Genomic DNA, 25747 nt, shown 5'->3' with positions numbered 1-25747 from the left:
TTTATTGGCATTCAAATGGTACCTCTATTATATATACTATATGATATAATATATATGATAAACATATTATAAAATGAAACAGTCATTGAGGATTGAAAATAAAATTTTGAGGAAATATACTGTTATCCTTATACAGTTTTACTTGAATCTGCAATGAACAATATTTATTTGCCACAATGATATAAACACTAATCGTGTAACTACAGATTTAAGATCATAATACTGAAACAATAGAAGTGATGCAGAGTGTTGAACAATCCTCATTTGCAAACCTGATGGTTAATAAATACCATCTATAACTGAGGAATCAAAAAAGTGGTAAAATTTAGACTTAAAATTTGAAGAAATATTAAGTCTGAAAGAACTGAAAGCAGTTGTCTCTGAGCAGTAGGACTGGAGAAAGGGAAGGAGAGATAAACACTTCATGGTAAGTATTTTACTTTTGATGTGTAACTTACGGTCATGTACTGTTTGGCATTACTTTTAATGGCAAAACCACAATTACTTTTGCACCAACCTAATACTTTCTTGAATGGTACTTTCTTCTGAATGCGTACTCTGATCGGCCCCATCCCCTAACAATTGCTGAATTAGCTGCCCCCTCTGTTATGACAACACTCACATGCATGCCTCTCTTTATCCCTATGTTTTGATTTTCACTTTTCAAGTACATGGAAGTATACATGATTTATTGTACCTTCTCATCTGAGAACTGATTTCTTCTGTCAAACCTAGAAAGTTCTCATCTTTCAAATTTTATTGTAAAAAACAGTACATAGACAAAATGTGTAAGACACATGCAGTCAGCATAAAGAATGACGAGGAAGTCAACCTTTATGTGCCCACTCATAAAACAAATTACTCAAGGAAAGAGGTATCACATTATCACTGCTCCTTGCTGTGTAGTCTCTAAGCCTAGTTATCTGGCTTTTGGTGGTTTTAAGAGCTGTGGGCCGGGCGCGGTGGCTCACGCTTGTAATCCCAGCACTTTGGGAGGCCGAGGCGGGTGGATCCCGAGGTCAGGAGATCGAGACCACGGTGAAACTCCGTCTCTACTAAAAATACAAAAAAAATTAGCCGGGCGTGGTGGCGGGCGCCTGTAGTCCCAGCTACTCGGAGAGGCTGAGGCAGGAGAATGGCGTGAACCCGGGAGGCGGAGCTTGCAGTGAGCCGAGATTGCGCCACTGCACTCCAGCCTGGGTGACAGAGCGAGACTCCGTCTCAAAAAAAAAAAAAAAAAAAAAGAGCTGTGTAAGATCTATTTGTATATTCTTTTCTGCTTAATTTAGCCATAGTTTTTCTTGCGTGCAACTAAGCAGTCTGACTTATGGAAATGTAAGTTAATATTTTATTTTCATAACATTTCATAGAATAATATGTTAGATACTGCTTTGTTCAAGCAATAAACAAGTAACCAAAGAAAGAAAATGATAATACTGTATTATTTATGTAGTTTTGGATAGAATCTTACAAGAACCTTGTAGCTTAAAATAATAAGTTATTATTTTTTGTATTCCTTGTTTTGACTGGGCTCAGCTGGGTGATACTTCTGTTCCCTGTGGTTTTGTTAGAGTCCTTTATAGGACTGACTTTGGCTGAGAGCTTCAGTGGTCTAGAACATCCAAGATGGCATCATTTACATGTGTGCTGCCTCAACTGAGCTACCTGGAAAGACTGGCAGTGGGATGGGCCTTATTCTCCATCATACATACATACATATGTATATATATGTATGTATATATGTATGATACATATATACACATAGATGTGTGTATTTATTTTTTATAGTTATATTTCAAGGCTCCAAGATACTAAAAGCAGATGCTGTCAGGAGTCTTAAGGGCTGGCATAACTGGCATACTGTCACTTGTTGATATCTTATTGGTTAAAATGAGTTAAAAGGCTAGCCCAGATTCAACAGAAGGGAGAATGGATTCCACTTTTGGTAGGAGGAGCAGAATACAGACACTCCTGAACTTATGATGGGGCTACATCCCTATAAACCCATCATAAGTTGAAAACGTGGTAAGTTGAAAATGCTTTGAATACAGCTAACCTATCAAACATCATTGCTTAGCCTTGCCTACCTCAAACATGCTCAGAACACTCACATTGGCCTACATTTGGTCAAATAGCTAACAAAAAGCCTATTTATAATAAAATGTTGAGTATCTCATATTATTTATTGAATACTGTACTGAAAGTGAGTATACAAAGTATGGTTTCTACTGAAGGCATATGGCTTTTGCACCATCACAAAGTAAAAAAAAAAATTGTTTTAAGTCAAAGTACCATAAACCAGGGATCATATGTATGTATAAAGAGGAATTGCTATTAGCCATCATTAAACTGCCACAGTCTGCATCCTGGCCACAAGAATCCACATCCCTCCCTTGTACAAAATACTCTCACATTTCCTCCCAAAGTCTCATCTCTTTATAGAATCAGCTCAAAGTCCTGGATCTTGTCATCTAAATTAGGCCTAGACCTGGATGGGGGCTCCTAAATATATCTAGTCCTGATGTGAACACCTGTGAACTGAATGGAGAAGTGAATACCCCAACTCCAACAGCCAACTCACCATGATGACACCAACAGGGATAGGAAAATTGCAACAGACAAGCCCCATCAAAAGTGGTGGGGGTTGTAATGGAGGGCACTGAGAAATCACGGGTCCATAGAAATTCTGAAATCTGAGCATGTGTTATTAAGGGTAGAGAATGTTTCTCAATTATGGCCCAGTTCTGTGCTCATGAGTTAATCTACTGTCCGTAATTCTTTTCTCTGTCCTCTGATCCTGAGTCATCATGCTTCCCTTTCTTTAACAAAAGGTGTATGTTTATACTTCAGTAGCTTTCTCTGCCTGATTCTTGTGTGTGCTAAATTGGGCTCAGAAGCATTTTTTTTTTTTTCATTTTGAACTCTTTCTTTCCCTTTTACTTCAAGTTGGTAGGGCTGCTATCAGAAAAATTCTGTTTAAAGCAGAATTCTGTTGAGTATTTTCTATAAACCTAATTCAGGTTCATGTCATGCTTTAAAAGTCAGATCCATGATTCCTTGCAGACAGATCTCTCTCCACTTTGACAATGTCAGGCTTCCGAGAAGAATGTCTGTAAGCTTCTCTGCAGCCCCTTTGCCTGACTGAGAGCCTCTGTAAGTCACCACCTTAAATCTTTCTGAGGTCTTAACAAATGATCTTACAGTTGCATCCTTGATCCAGTTTTGACCTTGAGGTCAAATGTTATAGATTGCACCCTAAATTTGATTTTTTTTTTCTCTCTGAGGTCATTCTTCCTTTTTTTGACCATCTGGAGAGATTGTTCTATATTTCTTCTAAGTTCTGCTCGAAAACTAAAGAATTTCTTTCTTTCTTTTTTTTTTTTTTTTTGTTGAATTTTCTTACAATACCTTAGCATGCATGATTAAACTAGAGTAAATGACTTTCTTTTGGGAAATCTTCTTAGCTTCACAATTTCATTAGGTACATTTCCTGTCTTCCATATTATTGCTGGTGACAGTGTTACTAAAATTCTGCCATAAAACCATGCATGGGCTGTTCTTCTTCCAGCACCATACAGCAATTTCCTCATTGCTCTTCCAGGCTTTACTGAGTCTCCATGCAACTCTTCTGGCCTCTGTCTCCACTAGTTCCAAGGAAAAGGCCACATTTTGGCTCTTGGTATGACAGCACCCCACTTCCAGTACCACTTGTATCAATTATCTATTTCTGCAAAACAAACCATCCTAGAAATTATTGACCTTAAGCAACAATAATATACTATGTTCATGATTTTGTAGGTTGGCTGGTCTCAGTCAGGTTGTTCTTCTGTTCCATGCATTGTTGACTAGGGGCATCCACATAGGTACATTCATCCAGGAGCTTCACAGGGAGCTGGAATGTCCAAAGTGGCTATACACATGACTGTTGCTTCAGCTATGTGACTAGAGTAGCTGACAGATGACTGGGCCTTCTCTCCAGCAAGGTAGTATGGCTTTTTACATGATGACTCAGGGCTCTAAGTGGAAGCTGGAACTGTCAATCCTCCTAGACGCTAGGCCTGAAGCAGCAAAGTGTCACATCTTCTGTGTTCTTTTTATCAAATTAAGCCACAGGTCAGCCCAGATTCAAAGGGAGAAGAAAGAGAATTCACATTTAAGGGGAGAAGGGGCAGGAGTATATAGTAAAAGAAAGACATGTTAACAGCTGTGTTAAGGGAAACTCTACCACAATTATAGATTGTGATAATTGCTTTAAAGGAAATAAAATAGAGTAATGAGATAGAAGGAAATTAGAGGACACCAATTTAGATAGAATGGAGAGGGACTGTCTCTCTGACTGGGAAGGATGGGAATAAATTGGTCATATAAAGGGAGAAGAAGAGCTTTGGAGCACAAAGAACAAACAAACAAAGTGGCCTTTAGAGAAATTTTGGGAAGACAAGATTTAACTATGAATAGGGTTGTGATAGTGGAGAAGAAATGGTAGAAATAGAATTAGGATTTACATATGAGACAAAATTAATGGTATTGATGAAAATGTATACAAGGATTGAGGGGGACAGGAGTATCACAGATAATACTCAGTTTTCTGTTTTAAGGAAGTATATTAATCAGGTTTCATTTACTAGGATAGAAAATGTTTGCTTTCCTTCTTTGATTTTTGTTTGTTTGCCTTTGAGTTGGAAAGGGGAACACAAGATCATGAGTTCGCTTTTGAGAATGTTGAGCTTGAGGGGCCTTCATAACACTAGGTTAAAAATATCCAGGAGGCAATTAATTGTGTAAATACGAAGCCACAGAGAATGTCTAAGAGAAGATGTAAATTTTTGCAGTCATCGGAGTATAGATGAAATTAACAAAATTCTAGATAGACACTTTCCACATTTTTCACCATTAAAAAAATTTATTCATTATCTTGGCAAGTACATACAACAACGCACATTAGTCCATAAAAATGCAATGGCGGGTAAAACATGTCACACATCTATTGATTTCCTCTCTGTCTCAACTGGATTATAATAATTAGCTTTTAATCTCTAGTTTTAGTACTCTTTGTTTTTACTGTTTTCTAACAAAGGATTTAAATAATGCACAAATTACTAGAAAGATGGACAGGGTGATGCTACTTAAATGGAATTCTTGGCTGTCAGTAACATCATAGAGTGCTTCAAACTGCTATCGGTTATTCCATATATCAGGGCCCAAATTTATGGTGAATTGAACATGTCATAATGTAAAAGTAGAGTACTCATCTACACAGTGCCCAAAGATGCAGGCGATGCTATATACAATCCTATGTAAGATCAAAATGTCATTTCAAAATCTGGCTGACTTATTTAGTGAATGATATTTGGGTAAATGATGAATCATCTGATAAAAATAAAGAAGTTAATTCTCTACACGTCAGGCAAAAGCAATTCCATGGATCTTAAACACTAAAAGAATGAGCTGACTGGAGTGCATGCAAATCAAACACTTCTGTATGAAAATAAAAGCACGAAAAAAATTAAAAGGTGAAGCCATATAACACGAAATGGCTACTATCAACATATATTGAGTAGAAAAGTCAATAAAGCAACAGGTAATCCACTTAATAGGAGGGGATGAAAGAAAGAAAGAGAAATTTCAAAAAGAAAAGCCAACAGTCAAAACATAGAAAATTAGTCAATCTTACCAAATTGAAAATTATAAAATTAAAATATAAGAAATCATTTTGTATATCTAAGCTATACTTAAAATCTTTCTGTACTAAATATTTTGTCCCAGTGCTTGACAAAATATTTGACTTAGGCTCTGTTAGTGGAAAGATAGACTGCATAGAACAAAAACAGCATCAAGAACAATCATTTCTGTATTGATTTGAACTTCACATTTCTAATTCTGAGAATTAACAGAATAATAATTATAAAGTGCACCAGGCTTTTGCATAAGATTATAGTCATGTATGATAATAACGTGTAGAGTAACCTAAATGCCAAATAATAATCATTTAAATCATATTAGTACCTATGCAGAAAAACATCTGACAAGATATATTCCAAAATATTTGCAGAGATTAGCTTAGTCAAAGATTTCTTTTCTTTTTTGTTTTGTTTATGATCAACACCTAATTTTTCTATAAATATTGTGAAGGTAATTTTCTTGCATTAAAAATATTCATACATATTTTAAGTATTAATTTAGGACCCATGAGCCATACAGATATACTTACTCTCCCAGGAAAACAATTTCAGTGTTGATCTCTCCTGACTTGCGGCGGAGGAAATTCCTCAGGAAAGCGGTCACACTGTCCACAGTGATGTTTCCACAGACCACAATAAACCTAGGCAGCAAGAACAGGTGAAGTGGATCATCTGAGGAACACAAGGACCTTCCTGTCAGCATTTAGAGATGAATAATTAGCTTAAACTTAGTTTTCAATAAATATGGTATTTGCATCACCCAGATATTTTTTTGTGTTTTTTTTTGAGATGGAGTTTTGCTCTTGCTGCCCAGGCTGGAGTGCAATGGTGTGATCTCAGCTCACTGCAACATCTGCCTCCTGGGTTCAAATGATTCTCCTGCCTCAGCCTCCCAAGTAGCTGAGATTACAGGCATGCGCCACCATGCCCAGCTAATTTTGTATTTTTTTAGTAGAGACAGGATTTCTCATGTTGGTCAGGCTGGTCTTGAACTCCTGACCTCAGGTGATCCGCCCACCTCAGCCTCCCAAAGTGCTGGGATTACAGGCATGAGCCACTGTGCCTGGGCTGCATCACCCAGATTTTAAACATTGAAACAATAAGGACTGCATTTCTAATACAACAGAAGCATCAGATATCCACAGTCTTCTATCTCATCTCAAGTAGAATATGACGCCAAACATTTAAATTGCACCTAGCTTTTTAAGAATACAAGAGCAACTATTACTATTGCTAGATTTTTCACATTTATTCATAACTTATAATAGATTTTTTACTTCATTTTTTCACTTGATTCCTAGTTGTCTGATAGAGGGTTTTTTTTTTGTTGTTGTTGTTTGTTTTTTTCTTGAGGAGCAGAAAAGTTCATCAATTTTTCATTTCTCAGCCAAATATCATGGCTGAGAAAGTACCACATTCCAGATTGTTTCAGCTTATCTGCCACATTTACAAATATCTAGTAGTTACAAAAACATGAGCCTAGTGGAGGGACATTGAAGACAGGTGCAGAACTCTATGCATATAGTTTTTGTCATGAAAAATTTTCTTAGGTTTAATGCATTTAAAGGAGCTATTTTCCTCCTATTAGTCATTGAAAAAAACTGAAAACATAATTTTAGCCTAAGTTAACGTTAAAGTTCCCAGACCTATTGACTGATTTAGTATGTGCCCCATAGGCCTTTCCTGAGACAAATGAGGCCAGATTTTGGCTTATCTAGTTAAATTCATTGCTTCTCATTATTTATCTTTTGTTCATTTCATCATATTTTTCCTTTCCTCTTCATAGTCCTAGGTCAATTATAATTTTCATCCAACTGTATTAAGAGACTGCTTTCAGGGAGCCTATCTCCATTATGCCTCTTTCATTATGGCAGACAGGGATTAAGTTTTTAAAAGGATCACATCTAATTTAAGATCTCCATTTCATTCTTCTCGTCTTAGATGGGAAAAAAACCTAATGGAAGCTAAAGTAACATGAATCCAAGAAGAAATAATATAAAAACAACTCCACTCCATTTTCCTCCTGGGAACACATGGCTGTGGCATGGAAAAAAAATCAGTCATCTAGGAGGCGCTATACAAGACAGGGTAGAAACTTCTCACACTGGCAAATCCTCATCCATAAATGAGCCCCCGATGGTTTAGGAGAGCTTTGACTAAGACAACCGAAGTAAATTAATTATTTTAAATTGGAATTATGGCTTTAATCTGATCCATTATGTAAAGTTAGCCATAAGTTACCCATACAAGGAAAATGAGTAAGACAATTGGTATGGCTATAGGAGAAGTTAGTGAAAAGGAATGTACAAATCGTGTCATAATCAATAATATTTATTGACAGTGAATTACAACATTATCTGTCATTTTAGTTGATTTAGTTTTCTTATGAGCATCTATGTAGTGGTTTGGGTCAAGTAGCAAATATCATTCTCTTATGGTATTTAATTTAGTACAATCCTTTTTAGTGAATGCAGGATGTTGCTGATATATTCACCTTGGGTTCTACAGCTAAGCCAGACAATAGATGTCTAGAATGAGATATGTGGCTAATAGAATTTCTTAAACTGTAGAAATTGTACTTAAAACACTACTTACTTCTTTCCTTTGAGTGCTTCATAGGAACTGGTGTATTTCCTCTTATTAGCAAACAGTTCCACCATTTCAGGTATATATTTTGCAAATAATATCTAAAATTGATCAGCAAATAAAACCTTAGTTCCTATTATTTTGATGGATACTTCAAAAACTTCAAGATTAGAAAGGAAAAGGAGGGTACCTAAAACTTTCTGTCATCTAAGAGCACATGATAGCATGTTACAGGGACCTCGTTTTTCTTCCTTATTTCAGCCTTTGAATTTTGTTAAAATTTAATATAAGGCTTTTCTGTATTCAAAATGATGAAGGCAAAGGAAAGCAGCAAGGTGACTTCCCCACATGTCTTATCCTTTCATCACTTTTGTTTTTGTTTCTGAGACAGAGTCTCTGTCTGTCTCCCTGGCTGGAGTGCAACCTCCGCCTCCCAGGTTCAAGTGATTCTCCTGCCTCAGCCTCCCAAGTGGCTGGGACTACAAGTGCCTGCCACCATGCCTGACTGATTTTTGTATTTTTAGTAGAGATGGAGTGCCTCCATGTTGGCCAGGTTGGTCTCGAACTCCTGACCTCAGGTAATTCGCCTGCCTTGGCCTCACAAAATGCTGGGATTACAGGCCTGAGCCACTGTGCCCAGCCCTCCTTTTATCACTTCTAACTTCCCTTCTCACTCTGACTTTATTCTATTTGGGGCTTGGAAAAATGAAAGCATATGGGACAGAGGAGGGTTAAGAGACAATGACTAAAAAAAGGGATGTGAGACCGTGGATGGGTAGATATCAAAAAAGTGGAGTGGAGAACTCTATTGTGGTTTTTAAGGAATTGAAATGAAAGTCACTAAAAGAAAAGAAGGCTTTTGCCTTTGCTACACTCGTAAGCCAGGCACAGATGTTCACATCTCTAAAGTTAAATGCTGTTTTAGTGAAAGGTTACTCATTTGAGCTGGGAAGAATGGAATTTTCTTCAGATCAAATCTCAAATACCTTTCCTCTTTAGAAAGAAGACTTTAATTTGATGGGCAAACTATGAAGGAAGATAGATTTGCTCAAATCAATGTAGAGCTTAATAAGGAAAGTCTGCTTCCTTTGTCTACCATCCTTCATCCCTGAAAACCAAGCAGTTTTATCCTGAGCTCCAGGGGATGCAGTTTGGAAAATATGGGATCTGTGCATGTTTTCATTTGCCCTTGACATGTGCCCCAAGTAATGCAACATTCACACTTAAACCTATATTGCTTCACTGATTACCATTAACCAAATATTTTCTGGTTTATGTAGCTATATTCAAAATATATTAAAAATATTCTTCACCAAACTCCCCAGTGTGAAGAACATGATGAAGGTCCGTCCTAAGGATGTCTTGGCTACCACATCTCCAAAGCCAACGGTTGACGTTGTTGCCATGACCAGGTAAATTGACTCAAAATATGATATATTCTGTGAATTTCTACCTTTGAGCCAGGGATCACCAGAATTTTCCACCTGTCCAAAGAGAGAAGACTCAGGAAACGTCTCTGAATAGAATCCAAGAGAAGATTTTTAAAGAGTAGGTAAAACATTAGATTAATTGCATTTCATTCAATCCAAATGAAATACCAAATGGCTTTCAGGTTGCTATGAAGAGTTTACATAAATGGAAGAGTTTGTAAATCATGGGTAGTGAGTGTAAATTCTTGGTTTCCTTAATTGTGAGCATTGCTGAAATCTGAGGGGGCTTGTAGCAGCACAGAATTTGAAAAGCTGCACAGGGGACAGATGCCTCTGTGCTCTCTTTTCAAGTGGGCACAAGAATTGCATCCTGGAGCCAGGGGACTCCAAAGGCTCTCAGACTGAGCAATTATGACATAGTCTCACTTTTTAAGCAGATTAGGATTATCATTAAGGAAAGAAGCACTTAAATGAGCACTTCATTTCAGTGAGCTTAGGCACATAGAATGCTAGTGTCTACGGAAAAACAAACCAATTTTCCAAGTTGTTTCCCTCTTTGCACGATGGTCTTTTCAGTGATTTTTTTAAAAAAAGGCCTTTAAAAATATTTTCCTCTGATTTTTTCTTTGAGTCTTCACCTTTCAAGAAAACTAAATTTATCAGATTTTTTTATATTAGATAAATGAAGTAACAGACATTTATATCGTATATACATTTTTATTAATATATGTAAAATATTGTGTAACATAATATATATAACATACATTTATACATGTATACTTTATAATAAAATCTTTATTTCTTTGTTTTTTCTTTTAGGCCTTTTTTTCTCCTCAGCTCACATATTTTTTAGATGTTTTCCATTTCTATTTAGCACAAAAGATGATAAAATCTTAGAGATGTCTGACTGGGGGAAGTGGGCTTTTTGTTTTGTTTTTAAGAACTGGGATGGAAATTAGAAACCATGCAGTTTGCTCAGATATTTGTTCCCTTTTTAAAAGTGATGTGCCAAGTGCTGACCCTTTCTTAAATTTAATGAATAGGTTAAGAGTGTGGACCCCTATAATACTCCACTCCAAAGTAAGAATGGGATTATATGTCTGTTCTTAAGTCTTACGGCTGATAGTGGATACTGTTGCAAAGTCACTGACTTCTGGAGTCTTCACTGTTTTCCAAGACATACATTACAAGAAAACCAAATTTAAGTCACACAGATTTAAATCATTCATATTTATTGGCACAGTTCCCTTTAAGCTAAAATCCCACAGCGTCTTTAACAATGTCGTAGTACAGGGATTCAATATTATCCCTGCACAACACGTACGAAGTAAAACTAAATTTATTTTAACCTGTAAATGTCCTTTACAATTTTTTAAAGAATGCTTTAAAATTTAACTCATTGTCCTTGGGAGTAATAATTTCCTGTTTCAAATCCCTTTCCACTTCCTCAGTATCTCTTTAGTTTATGGAGGAAGGGAGCTGGCAGCCTTCTGTGGGTCCACTTATTCACACTGTTGTTCCTCTTAACCATGTTAGCATTGACCCATCAGTCCAAGGTGGGAAATACAGTTAAGATAAAGTATTATGGACTAATGTTAACAGACTGAATCATTATCTATTTTAACTCCATATTTCAAAACTGAACTCTTATTATTTTAAACTTCGTTTCAACTTTAGATAAGATACACTAGGAAGAAGAATATTAGGACACTCTCTCATCAACCCTTACCTGCCCATCAACATTTATATTAGCTGTTTTATTTGTGCATCTACATTCTAGTCTGTAGTGATAATTACCTTGGTTATGTCTTAGCTCTATTTTTTATCCATTCAGTAATCATTACCATGACTTTTTTTTTTTTTTTTTTTTTTTTTTTTTTTTTTTTGAGAGGAGTCTTGCTCTGTCACTCAGGCTGGAGTGAAGTGGTATGATCTTGGCCCACTGCAACCTCCGCCTCCTGGGCTCAAGCAATTCTCTTGCTTCAGCCTCCTGAGTAGCTGGGATTGCAGGTGCCTGCCACCACACCTGACTAATTTTTCTATTTTTAGTAGAGACAGCTTTTCCCCATGTCGGCTAGGCTGGTCTCGAACTCCCAACCTCGGGTGATCCACCCCTCCTTGGCCTCCCAAAGTGCTGGGATTACAGGCATGAGCCAAGGGGCCTGGCCAAAATATCAGGGTTTTTTTTGTTGTTTGTTTTTTGAGATAGATTCTCACTCTGTCACCCAGGCAGGAGTGAAGTGGCATGATCTCAGCTCACTGCAACCTCCGCCTCTCGGATCCAAGTGATTCTCCTGCCTCAGCCTCTAGAGTAGCTGGCATTACATGCCACCACGCCCAGCTAATTTTTTTTATATTTTTAGTAGAGATGAGGTTTCATTAGCCAGGCTGGTCTCGAACTCCTGCCCTCCAGTGATGCACCTTGCTCAGCCTCCCAAGTAGCTGGGATTATAGGCACCTGCCATCACACCTGACTAATTTTTGTATTTTTAGTAGAGACGAGGTTTCACCATGTTGGTCAGGCTGGTCTTGAACCCCTGATCTCCAATGATGTGCCCGCCCTGGCCTCCCAAAGTGCTAAGATTAAAAGCGTGAGCCACCATGCCTAGCCACTACCACTGCTTCTTACCATGGCTTCCCCATTCTTGAATTCTCTTTTCATTAATCTCCTATGTGGCTGAATTTTATCATTAAGCTATTAATACAGATTCAAAAGAAGCTCACTGGTGCATTTCCCCTTGCACGCTTAAAATGACAGGACAGGTTACACTTCTTTTATGCAAACTTTATAGACACTGCTGCTGTATCATCTTCTGGTATTGACCAATGTTGTCAAGAAACCTGAAGCTAGTCTCATTGGTTCCCCCCTGTACAGACCTTGTCTTGTTCTGCTTGGATTATCTTTTTTATCCTTGGACATCCGTAACTGCTCCAATATATGATTAGAATTAATAAGTTAGAATTATCTTTCATAGAATACAGTCTATCCTTTAATCTACAGGTTCAACACCTTGTTTTAAAACACCTTTCTGGTACCATTTATTGTGTTATTTTCTGTAATACCCTAATGATATTTACAGTAGGTTGAATCAATATTGTCCTTTCATGTTTCTTCTTTACAAACGTTTGAGTATCTTTGTTATTTTCCATGTCAAGATTTTTGCTCCAGTCCTGTCCATCATGTTTCTGAATGTGATTTTGTCAAATTTATTACATTTTGGTTCCCTCTAATGTGGTTTTTAGCTCTGTAATAATCTTCTTCTTATTTTTCTCTGATATCTTTTGGCCCACTTCCAATTACTTCTATTGTTTAATAATCCCTTGGTTAAAGCCATATAAATATTCTATGAAGGATCATTTCCAGTTTTTCTAAAAAACTTATTTTTATTTTTTAAATATAAAGGACTTTTTTTCTTAATTTTTCCTTTGTTCCCTTGGGCAAATTATCTTAACTGTTGCTCTCATAACTGTTTTATTTTGTAATTTCTATTATGCTAATGTTTCTCTGCTTTCCAACACACCTTCTTGTTATTTTTAGCAGAATTTAGGCACAGGTGCCATATTGATTCCTTTCTAGTTAATACTCATCTTTGAATGATACCATCATTTAGCTGAAGGATAGTGTGAGAATGGGAAGATGGTGAGTTAGGACGACCATAGCTTTTATTTTGGCTTGTCATTTCAAATATCCCCTCAATAAAATCTGCTATTTTCTTTGTTCTGGGATATAGCTTTTCTAGGTTTTTAATGTTCTGGAAACTGGTATGGCTCAAAGTGGCACTGTCTAATTCACACGCCATCTGATTGCTTCTCCTTTTTTCTGTGCTTACATCCTTGCTGGAGGTCTCCTTTCCCAGGAGACCAGATGTCCAGCAGGGAAACACGCTCACATCCTTAGAGGGATGGAGCAAGACTATAATGACTTCAAGTAGGCCTGGCAGAGACTGTGTTAAACCCAAGAGCACCTGCTGTACATAGGGAGAAGCTATAGGGAGAAGCTATTTTTTAATTTTTTTTTTTGAGATGGAGTCTCGCTCTGTCGCCAGGCTGGAGTGCAGTGGTGCAATCTCAGCTCACTGCAACCTGTGCCTCCCGGGTTCGAGCTATTCTCCTGCCTCAGCCTCCCAAGTAGCTGGAACTACAGACGCATGCCACCACGTCTGGCTAATTTTTGTATTTTCAGTAGAGACAGGGTTTCACCATGTTGGCCAGGATGGTCTTGATCTCTCAACCTTGTGATCCGAAGCTATTCTTCAGCTATGGCTGTTGGTGGCCTTGGGAAAGTGGGATTATTAGAACCTTATATTTTCCCAAAGAATTCAGAAATTCTGATTTTTATGTGAACTCTTCATAAAAGTCAGTGAGTGACAAAAAATAGCAAACAAAAAATAAAAACAATATTAGGTCAAATATAACAATATGCTTGTAGGCCACAATAAGCTTTCGAGCCTCTCATTGAAACAGCCATTAAAGGAAAAAGAAAAAAAAGTCCTAATGACTTTTCCTTTAGCATCCTGTGGTGGCCACGAGGTTTCTACAGGGACACTAATGTCTGCTTATCCCCTGGTGGGCCCAGGACTCTAAGGTTCAATTCTCTAAATCTAGGAATCAGCCTTTACTGCTGTGACATTTCAGGAAAATCTTTCTCCTTCCTGAGTGCTGAGGAGGATGTAGAGAGCTTCAGATTTCTTGAAGGTTCATATCCTTGTCTGCATTTGACATTTTTCTTGTTGAATTGAACAACGGTAACTTTTTTATGTATTTTTAAATTGTTATTGTTTTATATTAATTTTGAGAGAAGGGCTCAGATAAAAAAGGCCTGTTATGTATTCTGTTTTGTTTATCTCAAAGGCTCTGGTGGGCTTTTAACATCTCCCATCAATTTCTGTATTTGCTAATGACTGCTCTTCAACTGTCCTCAAGAAGTAAAGTCCAGGAGTACCTTTCCTATAGCTGAGATCCATTTCCCAGATTTCTCATTTATGTGGGATAAGAACCAGACTTTCCTACAGGCACAGGAGGCAGCTAGGTATACAGATTGATTTCGGGAGGATCAAGAAAGTCCCCAAACTCCCCTTTGCAACAGCAAATCCTCCCTCATAAGTCTCCAGCATTTATAAGTCTGAAATCCTGTAACTGGCTTCATTTCCTTCACTTTTTAATTTTTTTTAATGCTAGAACCCTTATAAGATATAGTGATACATTTTACCTATTGCTGACACCTTTGGAGCTTACTAGGTCTTTCCCTAAGAGTAGGTTTTGAAAGTTGGAAGAGGGAACAGAGACACCTTGATTGTAGGAGACACATATTTGTGAGAATATGAGGGTAAAGAAAACCTGAAAATGGGAAGTAGAAAGACACACCTCCAATTGGCTTACAGTGATGGAGACGGGCTCAGCAGGTTCCCTTCCATTTTTCAAAAGTGGATGCTGGTAACAACAGACACCACTAGGGGCTGTGATGAGATGCTTACCAGGTGAATGAATCCTGCAGCTGTGAACCAGGTACTGAGAACTATTGACAACAGTTTGGAAAACTTCACTGAGTTACTAGAGGAAGAGAGACAAAGAGCTGTTGGGTCTAACAGATTCCAGAACAACATAAACACCTCGTCCTCTAAGATGTTGCTACACAAAGTGTGGCTCATGGACCAGAAGGAACGGCGTTACCCGAGAACATATTCGAAATGCAGCATCCTAGTCCCTGCCCCGATCTCCCAATCTGCATTGGTACAAGATTCTCTGCTTGATTCATAGACACATTAGAGGTTGAGAAACACAGCTCTGAAACTCGCCCACTCGCATATACTTGTTTGGAAAGTTTGAATTTTGCTGCGATATGCACTAGCCTCATATCACTTTTTAAAATATCTACATGTGGAACATAGAGATTGTTATATTGTCCAACATAATAATATGCAATGTATTATGCTAGGAATCCAAGGGGTAGAAATCCAGGGAGCAGATCTGCAAAATAAAATTCTGAACAGAACACAAAAATATAAAGTCACTCAGACTGCTGAACTGATAACAAGGCCTTTAAGTGAAGAAAGATCAGAGGGGCCCTTGTCACTGAAGGAGAGCCCTAGAGCTTAGCTGAGATCTCTCTGGTTTTCAGGCAGGACCACCTGTCACACAGGACCAGGCTTTCCTCCTCCAGCTTCTCCATAATTCATAAACACGTAGCAGTGAAATCCACCTGGCCTCTAATATTTGATGCTTCTAGTTTGACTGTCAAGGCATGTAGATTTTGAGTGGGTAACAGACAAAACTACTCAAAATTTTACAAGTATTGCTGTTCAAAGGTAGTTTGGATTGTGTTCTTATTGTCTGGAAATACTTAGGTGGCTATATTTCTGCAAGCAATAGTTCACTGCTTGCTGCTACTGGGTAATGTATGCTTCGAGGAATTGTCTTACATTCCAATGCCTGAAGAAGTGTTTCTTTTTTTTTTTTTTACCTAGCCAGGAGAGACATGAGTTACTAAAGCAAATATATAGAACTAATGCCTCTGAATTGCTTTGACTTTTTTTTTGTTTTTGGTGGAGGGACCTAGAATTAAAACCTAAATAAACTTATACACCATAGCTTTACAAAACAAAGACTAAAACAGCTCTTTAAAATGATTGCAAAGTTTTCAGCTAGTGTAAGATGTAATATAATGGGAGAATGTGAACAAATAATATTTTGGCAGCTGAGAGATTCCATGATCTTTGCACTGAAATTCTGTAAGAAATGCATTGAGTTTAAGGTCCAGTTAATACATTCATTTTCTAATCCAAACTAGTAAGTAAGCAGTACTTCGGTCAGTGCTATTTACCTGGTCTTGATGGCTCGTAGAATTTGCAAGATTTGAGGGAGTTCTAGCAGCCGCAATGCTCTTAGGAACCTTAATCCTACAAACCAATGGAAAGGAGAAAGCTGCCAAAATCAGAGGGTCACTCCAGAGGGAGCCTACATTATAACACCATTGAAATCGCTTACATTCTTTTTCTTCTAGACATGTTCCAAATCTATTCTCATGTGATAGGTTTAACAGCATAAGCTGTAGTTCAAACTAGCCCTGACGCTGTTGTAACCTAAGGCAATCCCCTCGCCTTCTCTAGTTCCTTATCTGTAAGATAAGGAATATAAAATGTTAAATTGTTACTGTTATAATAGTACCAACCTCAGAGTTGTAGCATCCAGATCAAGCATGTAGAAGCATGCGTCACATATTATGGGGACTATTCGTTTTACTCTATTTAACTCTTCTTTAGAACGGAAAGCAAAATTTCCCTTAACCACTTAAACTCCTGACTATACAATCTCTATGATATGCTTCACAATGCTTGTATGATGTTTTACTTTAGGTGGTATGATAATAACATTAGCAAGGAATGGAATTCATATTTATTTTATAGATAATAAATCATAATATAAAATTACATGAAACTGATAAGAGCTACATAATGTCCATGCACTGTCAACACATTCACCTTAAAGACAACATAACTAATTAAATAATTCTCTAAAATGCCATAGCACATATGGAGATGATGATTAGCTTTTAAAGACAAAGGGAGGTTTTTCATCTCCCCCAGCTCCTGTGGGATCCCAGCATAAGGGTGCTACCAGGGGAATGAGATGTTGGAGCCTTGCCTCTCACATTACAAATGCAGTCAATTCCATCAACAACTATTGAACACCTACGGTGTGCCTGCTGCATTGCTGAGTGTTAAAGTCAAAAGGTTTCTGCAAGTGTATTAGAAAACCATAGTATTAAGGTGAGAGGTTTTTAAAATGACAGTCAGGCATTAAGGGCAAATGAAAAATAGATACTTATAAAATGAATGTTGAGTTTTTATTTTATTCATAGATATTGCTACCCGTCCCCACAGCACACTTACCTAGCCAATTGCTCTTCAAATAATAAGAAATAAAGGTTGGTGGGATGGTAAAGATGTCTACGATTGAATTCATCTCCAGCCAGAACTTGATCTTGTCATCAGCTGCCATAAACTATGAAATGGAAACAGAATAACACAAATTCTGTTACCCTCAAGAATTTTAAAGTGAACACAAGAGATAGCATTATTCAGCTACATTTTACTTGTCAGCTGAAGCCTTGATCTCCTTCTATTTTACATATACACAGACACATATATTTATATGCTATGTGGATGCTTTGGGAGGCCAAGGCGGGCAGAGAGCTTGAGGTCAAGAGTTTGAGACCAGCCTGACCAACATGGCGAAACCCCATCTCTACCAAAAATACAAAGTTAGCTGGACGTGGTTGCAGCTGCCTGTAATCCTAGCTACCCAGGAGGCCGAAGCAGGAGAACCACTGGAACCTGGGAGGTAGAGGTTGCAGTGAGCCGAGAACGCTTTACTGTACTCCAGCCTAGGTGACAAAGCAAGACCCTGTCCAAAAACAAAAAGATATGTTTTTATATATAGCATACCTATATATACATACATATATGTGTATATTTTATATACACACATTAGTCTCCCACAAACAAGAAATGAAGAGATTGAAACCTAGATCTAGAACAGGTCTTAATAAATACCTCTAGAGTGAGAGAAATATTTAACAAATGAGTGTAACAAAATGAAACAAAGATACAAAGTTATTTTCCATAGTTGTATTGCAGGCATGCCACCAGTGGAGCCAAGGACATCTCCAGAGACTTGCTACTCAAGTTCTGCTCGCTTGTCATTATTAGTAAAGATGGGAAGCTAGTAAGGAGGTCATGGGAACACAATGATGGCATTTAACAAAAGAATCACTTTCACGTTGCGTTGGAACTTTTAACCTGGTTCAGGGTTTCACATGCAGGAGAGAGAGTTTTTAGGGATCAGTATATATTTAACAAGTTAGGGCACAGATGAGGTATCCTTAGAGTTTGAAAACTCGGGCAGATTGTAAGACTAACTGAGACACGGTTAGTTCTCTGTATGTTGTGCCTGTGGTGTTTGGATATTCACTCCCACTTTCAATAGGTACTTACTCTCAATCCAAAATAGAAACTAAAGAAAGCATTGAAAACCAAATCAATAGGAATGGTTTTGTCTTCGTATGATGAACAGCTTCCAACAGGGCTGGAAAAGAAAGAAGGACAGTTTGTGAAGATTAACATTTTAACAGTGGTGTCTATATAAGACCGACTAAAGGGAAAGAATAGGAAAATTTTTATTTATTCACCACGAATCTAGACACTTGAGATCTCAAGGAAATTAACTTTTCTCTTGGGAGTAGAGGAATGCATGAACAAAACCAGTGGACTGCCCATGGCACTAGAAATAACAGGAAAATTACCCACAATTTCTTTCGTAGGATGTATTGGTTGTATTTCCATTTTAACAATGGGGATTCAGAGCCAGAGAGATGATGGGGCTCTTCTTGGTTTGCAAGATCATCTATCTAGTCAGTATATTTTGATTTTATTCTCTTCTGATAAGAGATACTCTATGTCAAATGGATTGATTTGAATCAATTTCAAAGAAAATCTCCTAAAAGATCTCTTAGGAATTTGCAATGCAAAGACAATCAATTTCCCTAGGTTCTCTAAAGTTGCCTGGCTTTCTGTGGCCCTGAAATCCCAATTCCATTTTAGCTAGAAATCCAATATAATTCCCAGATGATTGACATGGAATTCAGATTAGATTGGGTTTTGTCCAAAATAGCTGCCCTAACCCCAAGAAATAAGAAGGGGATGCTTTCAGAGGAGTACAGGCAACAATTTGCTTCTTTGTCACAGGTGAGGGCTGGCATTTTCCTTTCTCAATACCATCCGAAGTTGCTTGAAATCTATGAGAAACCCTAGAACTATGACAGAGTTTCTGCTCCAACACCTAAGGAAACCAAAAACATATAAAACCTTCATGAGTGGCCTAAGTGAGGGAAAGACAGCTGAAGGCTGGTATCCCAGAGACTCCAGAGTACATCTGGGGTGGGGGTTGAAGACCACCCTGACCCCTAGCAGTGAAAGGCGGCTGGATACAAGGAAATTCTTGTATATTTTGCAGAGCTGGGCTTAGTGCTTACTGGGAGAAGCCAAACACATCATTTTTTATGAGCTTGTGTGTGTGCATGCATGTGTGTGTGACAGTATGTTAAGCATTATTCCTGAGGAGAAAATTCCAAATTAGCCGAGCAATGATATAGCAGACAAGCATGACTGGACATTGTACTCACTCAGCAGAATTGATGAAATAGATTATAAGAGACCCAATGCTTAGTACAAAGACAAGGATCACCTGAAAATGAAAAACAGAGACAAATGTCTAAATCCACTTTATTTGCATTAAATAAATCGACAAAAGTGTGTTTTCTCTTTTTACCGTGCCTGTGTATGTGTAGTCATTTATTCACATATTCACTTATGTTAGCATTCATTCATTCATTCGTCCCTTTATCGACTCAAGAAAACCTGATTGGACCTTTTGTGAGTATTAAAAAAATGAATATGTACCCATTTTACTTATCTAATTTTAACTTGCACACACTTCAGAATACACAGTTCATCCTTCCTGCCACTTCTAGAGCCTTTCAATCTTTGATCTCAAGAGATCCTATCCTGTGATCACTTATTCGCTCATCAAACATCTATTAAGTGCTTAATAGGCATTATGCAATTTATCACATGCTAGAAAAGAAGGGGTTATTGGAAATAGACCCTGGATTTGAATTGTTCGTTATATTATAGAAAAAATGCCAGACATGTGTTCCTTAAAGGATAGCCAGAATTCTCACAGTAGGAAAAATGCTACAAGTGAGAAGAAGGTGATTTTTTATCATGCCAGTGCCTCTGTAAAACAGGGGTAACTGGGGGAATGCAATTAGAAACTGTCCACTCAAAGGCCTGGGGGTGTTTGGATAAAATCTTTGGCAGCCTTCATGACATTTCAGGTTAATTTTAGGTAATTTAACATTCCTCCAGTTATTTCTAGTTTCCAAATGATCCAGCTTTTGAACATGTTCAGTCCAGTGTAATTCTAATAATGAAACTCTGGATTTTATTTAGGATTAAATCTTCTTTTTATCTTAGCTCAGATATTCCTTGGGTGGGCTACGTATATTGTGAAAGGACTCAGTTTCATCTCTATGAACCATTTCTAGGTTTTTATTCCTAGATTCTGCTGACTAGGCTACCTCTGACCTCTCTAGAATTGTAGCTCCATGTGGGGAGGGATCAGAAAGGGGAGATCAGAGAAGGAACTTGCTTCTCTGACTGGTGTTAGATCATGATGCTCACACCCTGGAGCTCTCTGGGCATGAAAGGTCTTTAATGTTTACTTTCACGGGTGGTCCCATTGTTCTTTGGAGATTCCAACTGAATTCATGTTCAAATTCCACAAATATTTCTCTAGCTCCTCTTGTGACCCAAGTACTCTTCTGTTCATCAGTGAGCAATATACACAAAGATCCCTGCCCCCTCATGGACATCACAGCCTGGATGACAAATGAAGATAATTCATATGCAAATCATCTGATATGTTAGAAGTGAAATTCTTTGAAAATAAAACAAAGTAAAATAAAGGGGGAAAATGCAAGGGGAAGGGGAAGAGGAAAGACAATCTTTTTGATATTTAATGGCTAAGCATCCCATCTGTGGTTCCCTTGATTTCGGTGAAGCCTGTTCTCTCACCGCCACTCTTCTCTCACTACTTCTCACCCTCCTATTTTCTGCTGGAACCCTTATCCTCCCAGATTCCCATTCAGCTGGTTATAGAAGTCTCTCCCTTGTGATTCACGTCTGGCCCATGGAAACTCTTAAGGTTTCTTTGCTCCAACAAACACTGGAAGGGACAGATTATGTCCTGGGTGGCAACTCGTCTGACACAAAGCAGCTAGCCAACAATGAGCCACAAAGGAGCACAGACCTGTCCTCTGTGCTCCCAAAATTCCAAGGAAGGCAAATTGAGATTTCTGAGTGGTCCCTCTTCAGCTTCCTGTCCTAAGTTTGAGATGAGAGGAAAGTACCCTCACATTTCTCCAACAGCAGAGCTCCTTCCAAAAATGCTCTTCTATTTCAAATTTACCCTAGTTTACAAGTGATTGGGTAAGAGGCTAGGAGCTTCAACTGGTTTTCTTTCAAGAGCTTTGTAAGTGGTAGTGTTGGGGTCTCAGCTCTTATCGTAAGTTCAATTTTTTGTTTGTTTGTTTTTGTTTTTGTTTTGTTTTGTTTTGAGACGGAGTTTCGCCCTTTTGCCCAGGCTGGAGTGCAGTGGCACAATCTTGGCTCACTGCAACCTCTGCCTTCCAGTTTCAAGCAATTCTCCTGCTTCAGTCTCCCAAGTAGCTGGGATTACAGGCACCCGCCATCATATCTGGCTAATTTTTGTATTTTCAGTAGAGACGGGGTTTCACCATGTTGGCCAGGCTGGTCTTAAACTCCTGACCTCAAGTGATCCACCCGCCTTGGCCTCCCAAGTGTTGGGATTACAAGTGTGAGCCACCGCGCTTGGCCCTGTAACTTCCATTTAAAAAATCTAGGTTAAGTGTTGATGAAGATAGTACTAAGTTTGAGGGTCTCATGCAGATATTCAGTCTGCAACTCAGAAAAGATGTTGGGAGTGGAGATATATATGTGCATATATGTGTGTGTGTGTGTGTATATACACACATCTATACATTTAATAGCAGCATGTTGATAATTATTAATAATTTTAATGAAATCCTTTTGCTTTTCTTTACATATGATTCTGTACATTTTTTTCTCTTATGAAATCCCATAAAAGGTTCAAGTAAAAATCATATATTCACAGATTTCTGGAAAGATGATGGCATACATGCCTTATGTTTACAACCCCCCCACAAAACCATGGAAATGAACAAAAACACTTGAGTAAATTAAAAAAGAAAAAAAATTATCAAAACTAAGAACTGAATACCACAAATTCAAAGAATATTACCTAGAAATCATAGGAAACTGACAGCAAAATGTATATTAAAACCAAAAGAAGGCACTGGGAGCTGACAGTTTGTGGACACTAAGGAGAGGGGAGATCACCTGGTGCCCATCAAGCAGACCATCCAGAGACAAAACTCCTTACCTGAGGAATTTACAAGTAATTGGACTTTCCTATTATCTAAAGCAGGCATCTGATTCCATGTTTCTTTCCCCCAAATTTATAAGTAACTAGAATTTCTATACATCTCTGGATTGCATGCATGTCGAAATTCTTTGCGCAACCCTTGTTGACATCAAGGCACCACAATGTCCACAAATGTAATCATTTTTGTGACCCATGTGGCTGATATGGTTCAAATTTCCCTTAAGCTCCTGCTTTAAGGTCCAGAAACACCCCTAAGGAAAAATCCATCTCGACACACTCAGTCCTGTTTTGCTGAAGCACATTGCTGAACTCTGCTGCAGTTTTCTTTCCTTCCGGTAACACTTTCCTTTTTCAAACCTATACTGTTGTCAGTCATTTTTACCAACTCGCAAGATGACTACTTTCTGATGCCAGGGATCTGACTGACACTGTTCAGTGAGTTGGGTAGAAATGAAAGATAATTCCGAGAAGAGCTGTAAATTTTTCTTTGGATTGGAGGAGCAAAATCTGGAAGAGCTGGCTGTTCAGAGACGGGTAGAAAGGCTTCCACCTGAGCCATGGAGGCCATGGATTGAAGATGGGGCCACCCAGCTGAAAGTGGATGAGAGGAGACACCCTGAGGCTGAGCAGTCCCAGAGGAGGAACCTCTTGGATAGTGGCAACAGTTCTTTTTCTAGGAAGCACATCAGAAAGAAGTCAAAGAAAAATTAACTGAAAGAGTGGAGACCTCATCCAGACAGAGCCTTGTTTGTAGAGTTGCTGGCTCCAGCCCCAGCCTTATTCCCCACACTTATCTTTATGAGGAAACACATAGAAACGTGGGACTTTGATTTTCACAATGGGATCTAAAAGACCCTGTTTAGTTAGCAGATAGTTGTGGGGGTCTTCAGATGGAGAAACAAAATCCAATGCAGTTTAAAAAGGGCACCAGAAATACTCTAAACCTTGGGAATATTAACATACCATGGAAAAGTGCCTGTTTTATGAGAAGTATAGGAAAACGGGAGGATCAGGCAAAGAAAGTACATGGAATGACTTTTATGAAAGAGTTAACACAGAATCTGTTACGATTCAACATTTTAAAGTTACAATTAGAGTTTCTAGTGAGATTTGAGAGGATATTATACCGATAAAATAAATGCAGCCTACAATCAGAAGGAACGATAAGAGAGTGAGAGAAGTCTTAGGGCAGGAGGGAATGTGATTGACAAAATTAATATCTCAATGGAGGTACTGAATAGCAGAATGGATACTGATGAAAGTGAACTAGAATAAAGGAATTCTCCAAAACCACCAAGCAAAAAAACCGAGATAAAAATTATAATTAAAAGGGCAGGGGCTGGGTGTGGTGGCTTATGCCTGTAATCCCAGCACTTTGGGAGGCTGAGGCGGGAGGATTCCCTGAGGTCAGGGGTTCAAGACAAGCCTGACCAATATGGTGAAAACCTGTCTCTACTAAAAATACAAAAAAAAAAAAAAAAAATAGCCAAGTGTGGTGGCGTGTGCCTGTAGTCCCAGCTACTCAGAAGGCTAAGACAGGAGAATTGCCTGAACCTGGGAGGCAGAGGTTGCAGTGAGCCGAGATTGCACCACTGCACTCCGGCCTGGGTGACAGAGTGATACTCCATCAAAAAAAAAAAAAAAAAAATGGCAGGGAGGTGAAATGCAAGAGAAACAGCTACAATGGGCATTCTAGAAGGATAAGATAAACACTTCTACCCCACAACACCCCCAAAAAAAGAATAGCTAAAGAAAAAAGCAAAAGATGATTCCCTGAACTGAAAACTAACCTGAGTCTAGATCGAAAAGGCCCACCAAAACTTGTCAGGGAGGAAACATTGAAAGAAGACACACACACAGCCATATCATGGCGAAATTTCAGATTTTGAAGATACTCTATACCTTTCTATATTGGAAAATATAAAAACATAGGTTATCTGCAAACTAAAGAGAGTAAGACTGACTTTGTAATTCTCCTTTCTAATCTGTATCAGTCAGGATCAGGAAGGGAAAGCAGAAGTCACACCAGTCATTTTAAGAGAATTGAATTTTAAAAATTTATTAAGTAGGATTAGAGGATCAGAAAGCCAAAAAGAGGAACACAGGCATAACTAACTGTGAACTTCTGCACCCCAGTGTCTGGGGGATCAATAAAAAAGAGGTTGGAATTCCCAAAATTTAGTAGTTTAAAAGAGGTGCTTTTTGGAGTTGGGATTCAGACTGTGGACGATAAGAGGAAAACTCTGTAAAATATTTGAAGAGATTTATTCTGAGCCAAATATGAGTGACCATGGCCCATGACACAGCCCTCAGGGGATCCTGAGAACATGTGCCCAAGGTGGTCAGGGTGCAGCTTGGTTTTACACATTCTAGGAAGCATGAGATGGCAATCAAATACATTTAAGAAATACATTGGTTTAGTCCAGAAAGGCAGGACTCAAAGCAGTTGTGGGGAGCTTCCAGGATATAGGTAAATTTAAACATTTTCTGGTTGACAATTGGTTGAGTTTGTCTGGAGACCTGGGGTTGACAGAAAGGAAATGTTCAGGTTAAGGTTAGACTGTGGAGACCAAGGTTCTTCTGAAGTCTTATGATGGCTGCCCTTAGAGACAATAGATGACAAGCATTTCCTATCCAGATCTTTAAAATGTGCTGGACTCTTAGTTAAGTTCTGTAGGATTAGGAGGGCCTGGAAGAAAAAGATCTAGCTATGTTAATAGAGATTCTTTACAGATGCAAATATTCCCCCACAAAGGATAGCTTTGCAGGGCCATTTCAAAATATGGCAAAGAAACATGTTTTGGGGTAAAATATTTTCACTTTCTTCTTCTGGCATAATGTTATGCCATTTGGATTGGAAAGTAACTCACAATATATAGGGTTAAATAAAACCCATCTGATGAGAATTTATGGTTTGCAGGGCATGACTACCCACCTTCCTTAGATAGGAATTTGGGCAAGAAAAAATAATCAGAGCTTAGTCCTCAAGATCTAAGAGAAAGGATC

The 25747-nt window shown here is 38.2% G+C and overlaps 1 protein-coding gene across 2 annotated transcripts in view; it reads right to left on the bottom strand.

Annotated features, from left to right (window-relative positions):
• KCNU1 (potassium calcium-activated channel subfamily U member 1) overlaps nt 1-25747 on the bottom strand; it is a 152922-nt gene that overhangs the window by 113347 nt on the left and 13828 nt on the right. For both annotated transcript variants that reach the window (XM_058433499.1, XM_058433500.1), the window contains exons 3-10: nt 19878-19939; nt 18691-18781; nt 17587-17698; nt 16518-16593; nt 15172-15247; nt 9581-9751; nt 8277-8368; nt 6212-6322 (exon numbers count right to left, since the gene is read on the bottom strand). In XM_058433499.1, coding sequence (XP_058289482.1) covers nt 6212-6322; nt 8277-8368; nt 9581-9751; nt 15172-15247; nt 16518-16593; nt 17587-17698; nt 18691-18781; nt 19878-19939 — 791 coding nt within the window. The remainder of the gene's footprint in view (nt 1-6211; nt 6323-8276; nt 8369-9580; nt 9752-15171; nt 15248-16517; nt 16594-17586; nt 17699-18690; nt 18782-19877; nt 19940-25747) is intronic.

The sequence above is a fragment of the Hylobates moloch genome, unplaced genomic scaffold, assembly GCF_009828535.3.
Source record: "Hylobates moloch isolate HMO894 unplaced genomic scaffold, HMol_V3 SCAFFOLD_22, whole genome shotgun sequence".
NCBI classification, from domain to species: domain Eukaryota; kingdom Metazoa; phylum Chordata; class Mammalia; order Primates; family Hylobatidae; genus Hylobates; species Hylobates moloch.
Note: the sequence above shows the minus strand (reverse complement) of the source record. Positions and strands in the feature narration are given on the sequence as shown.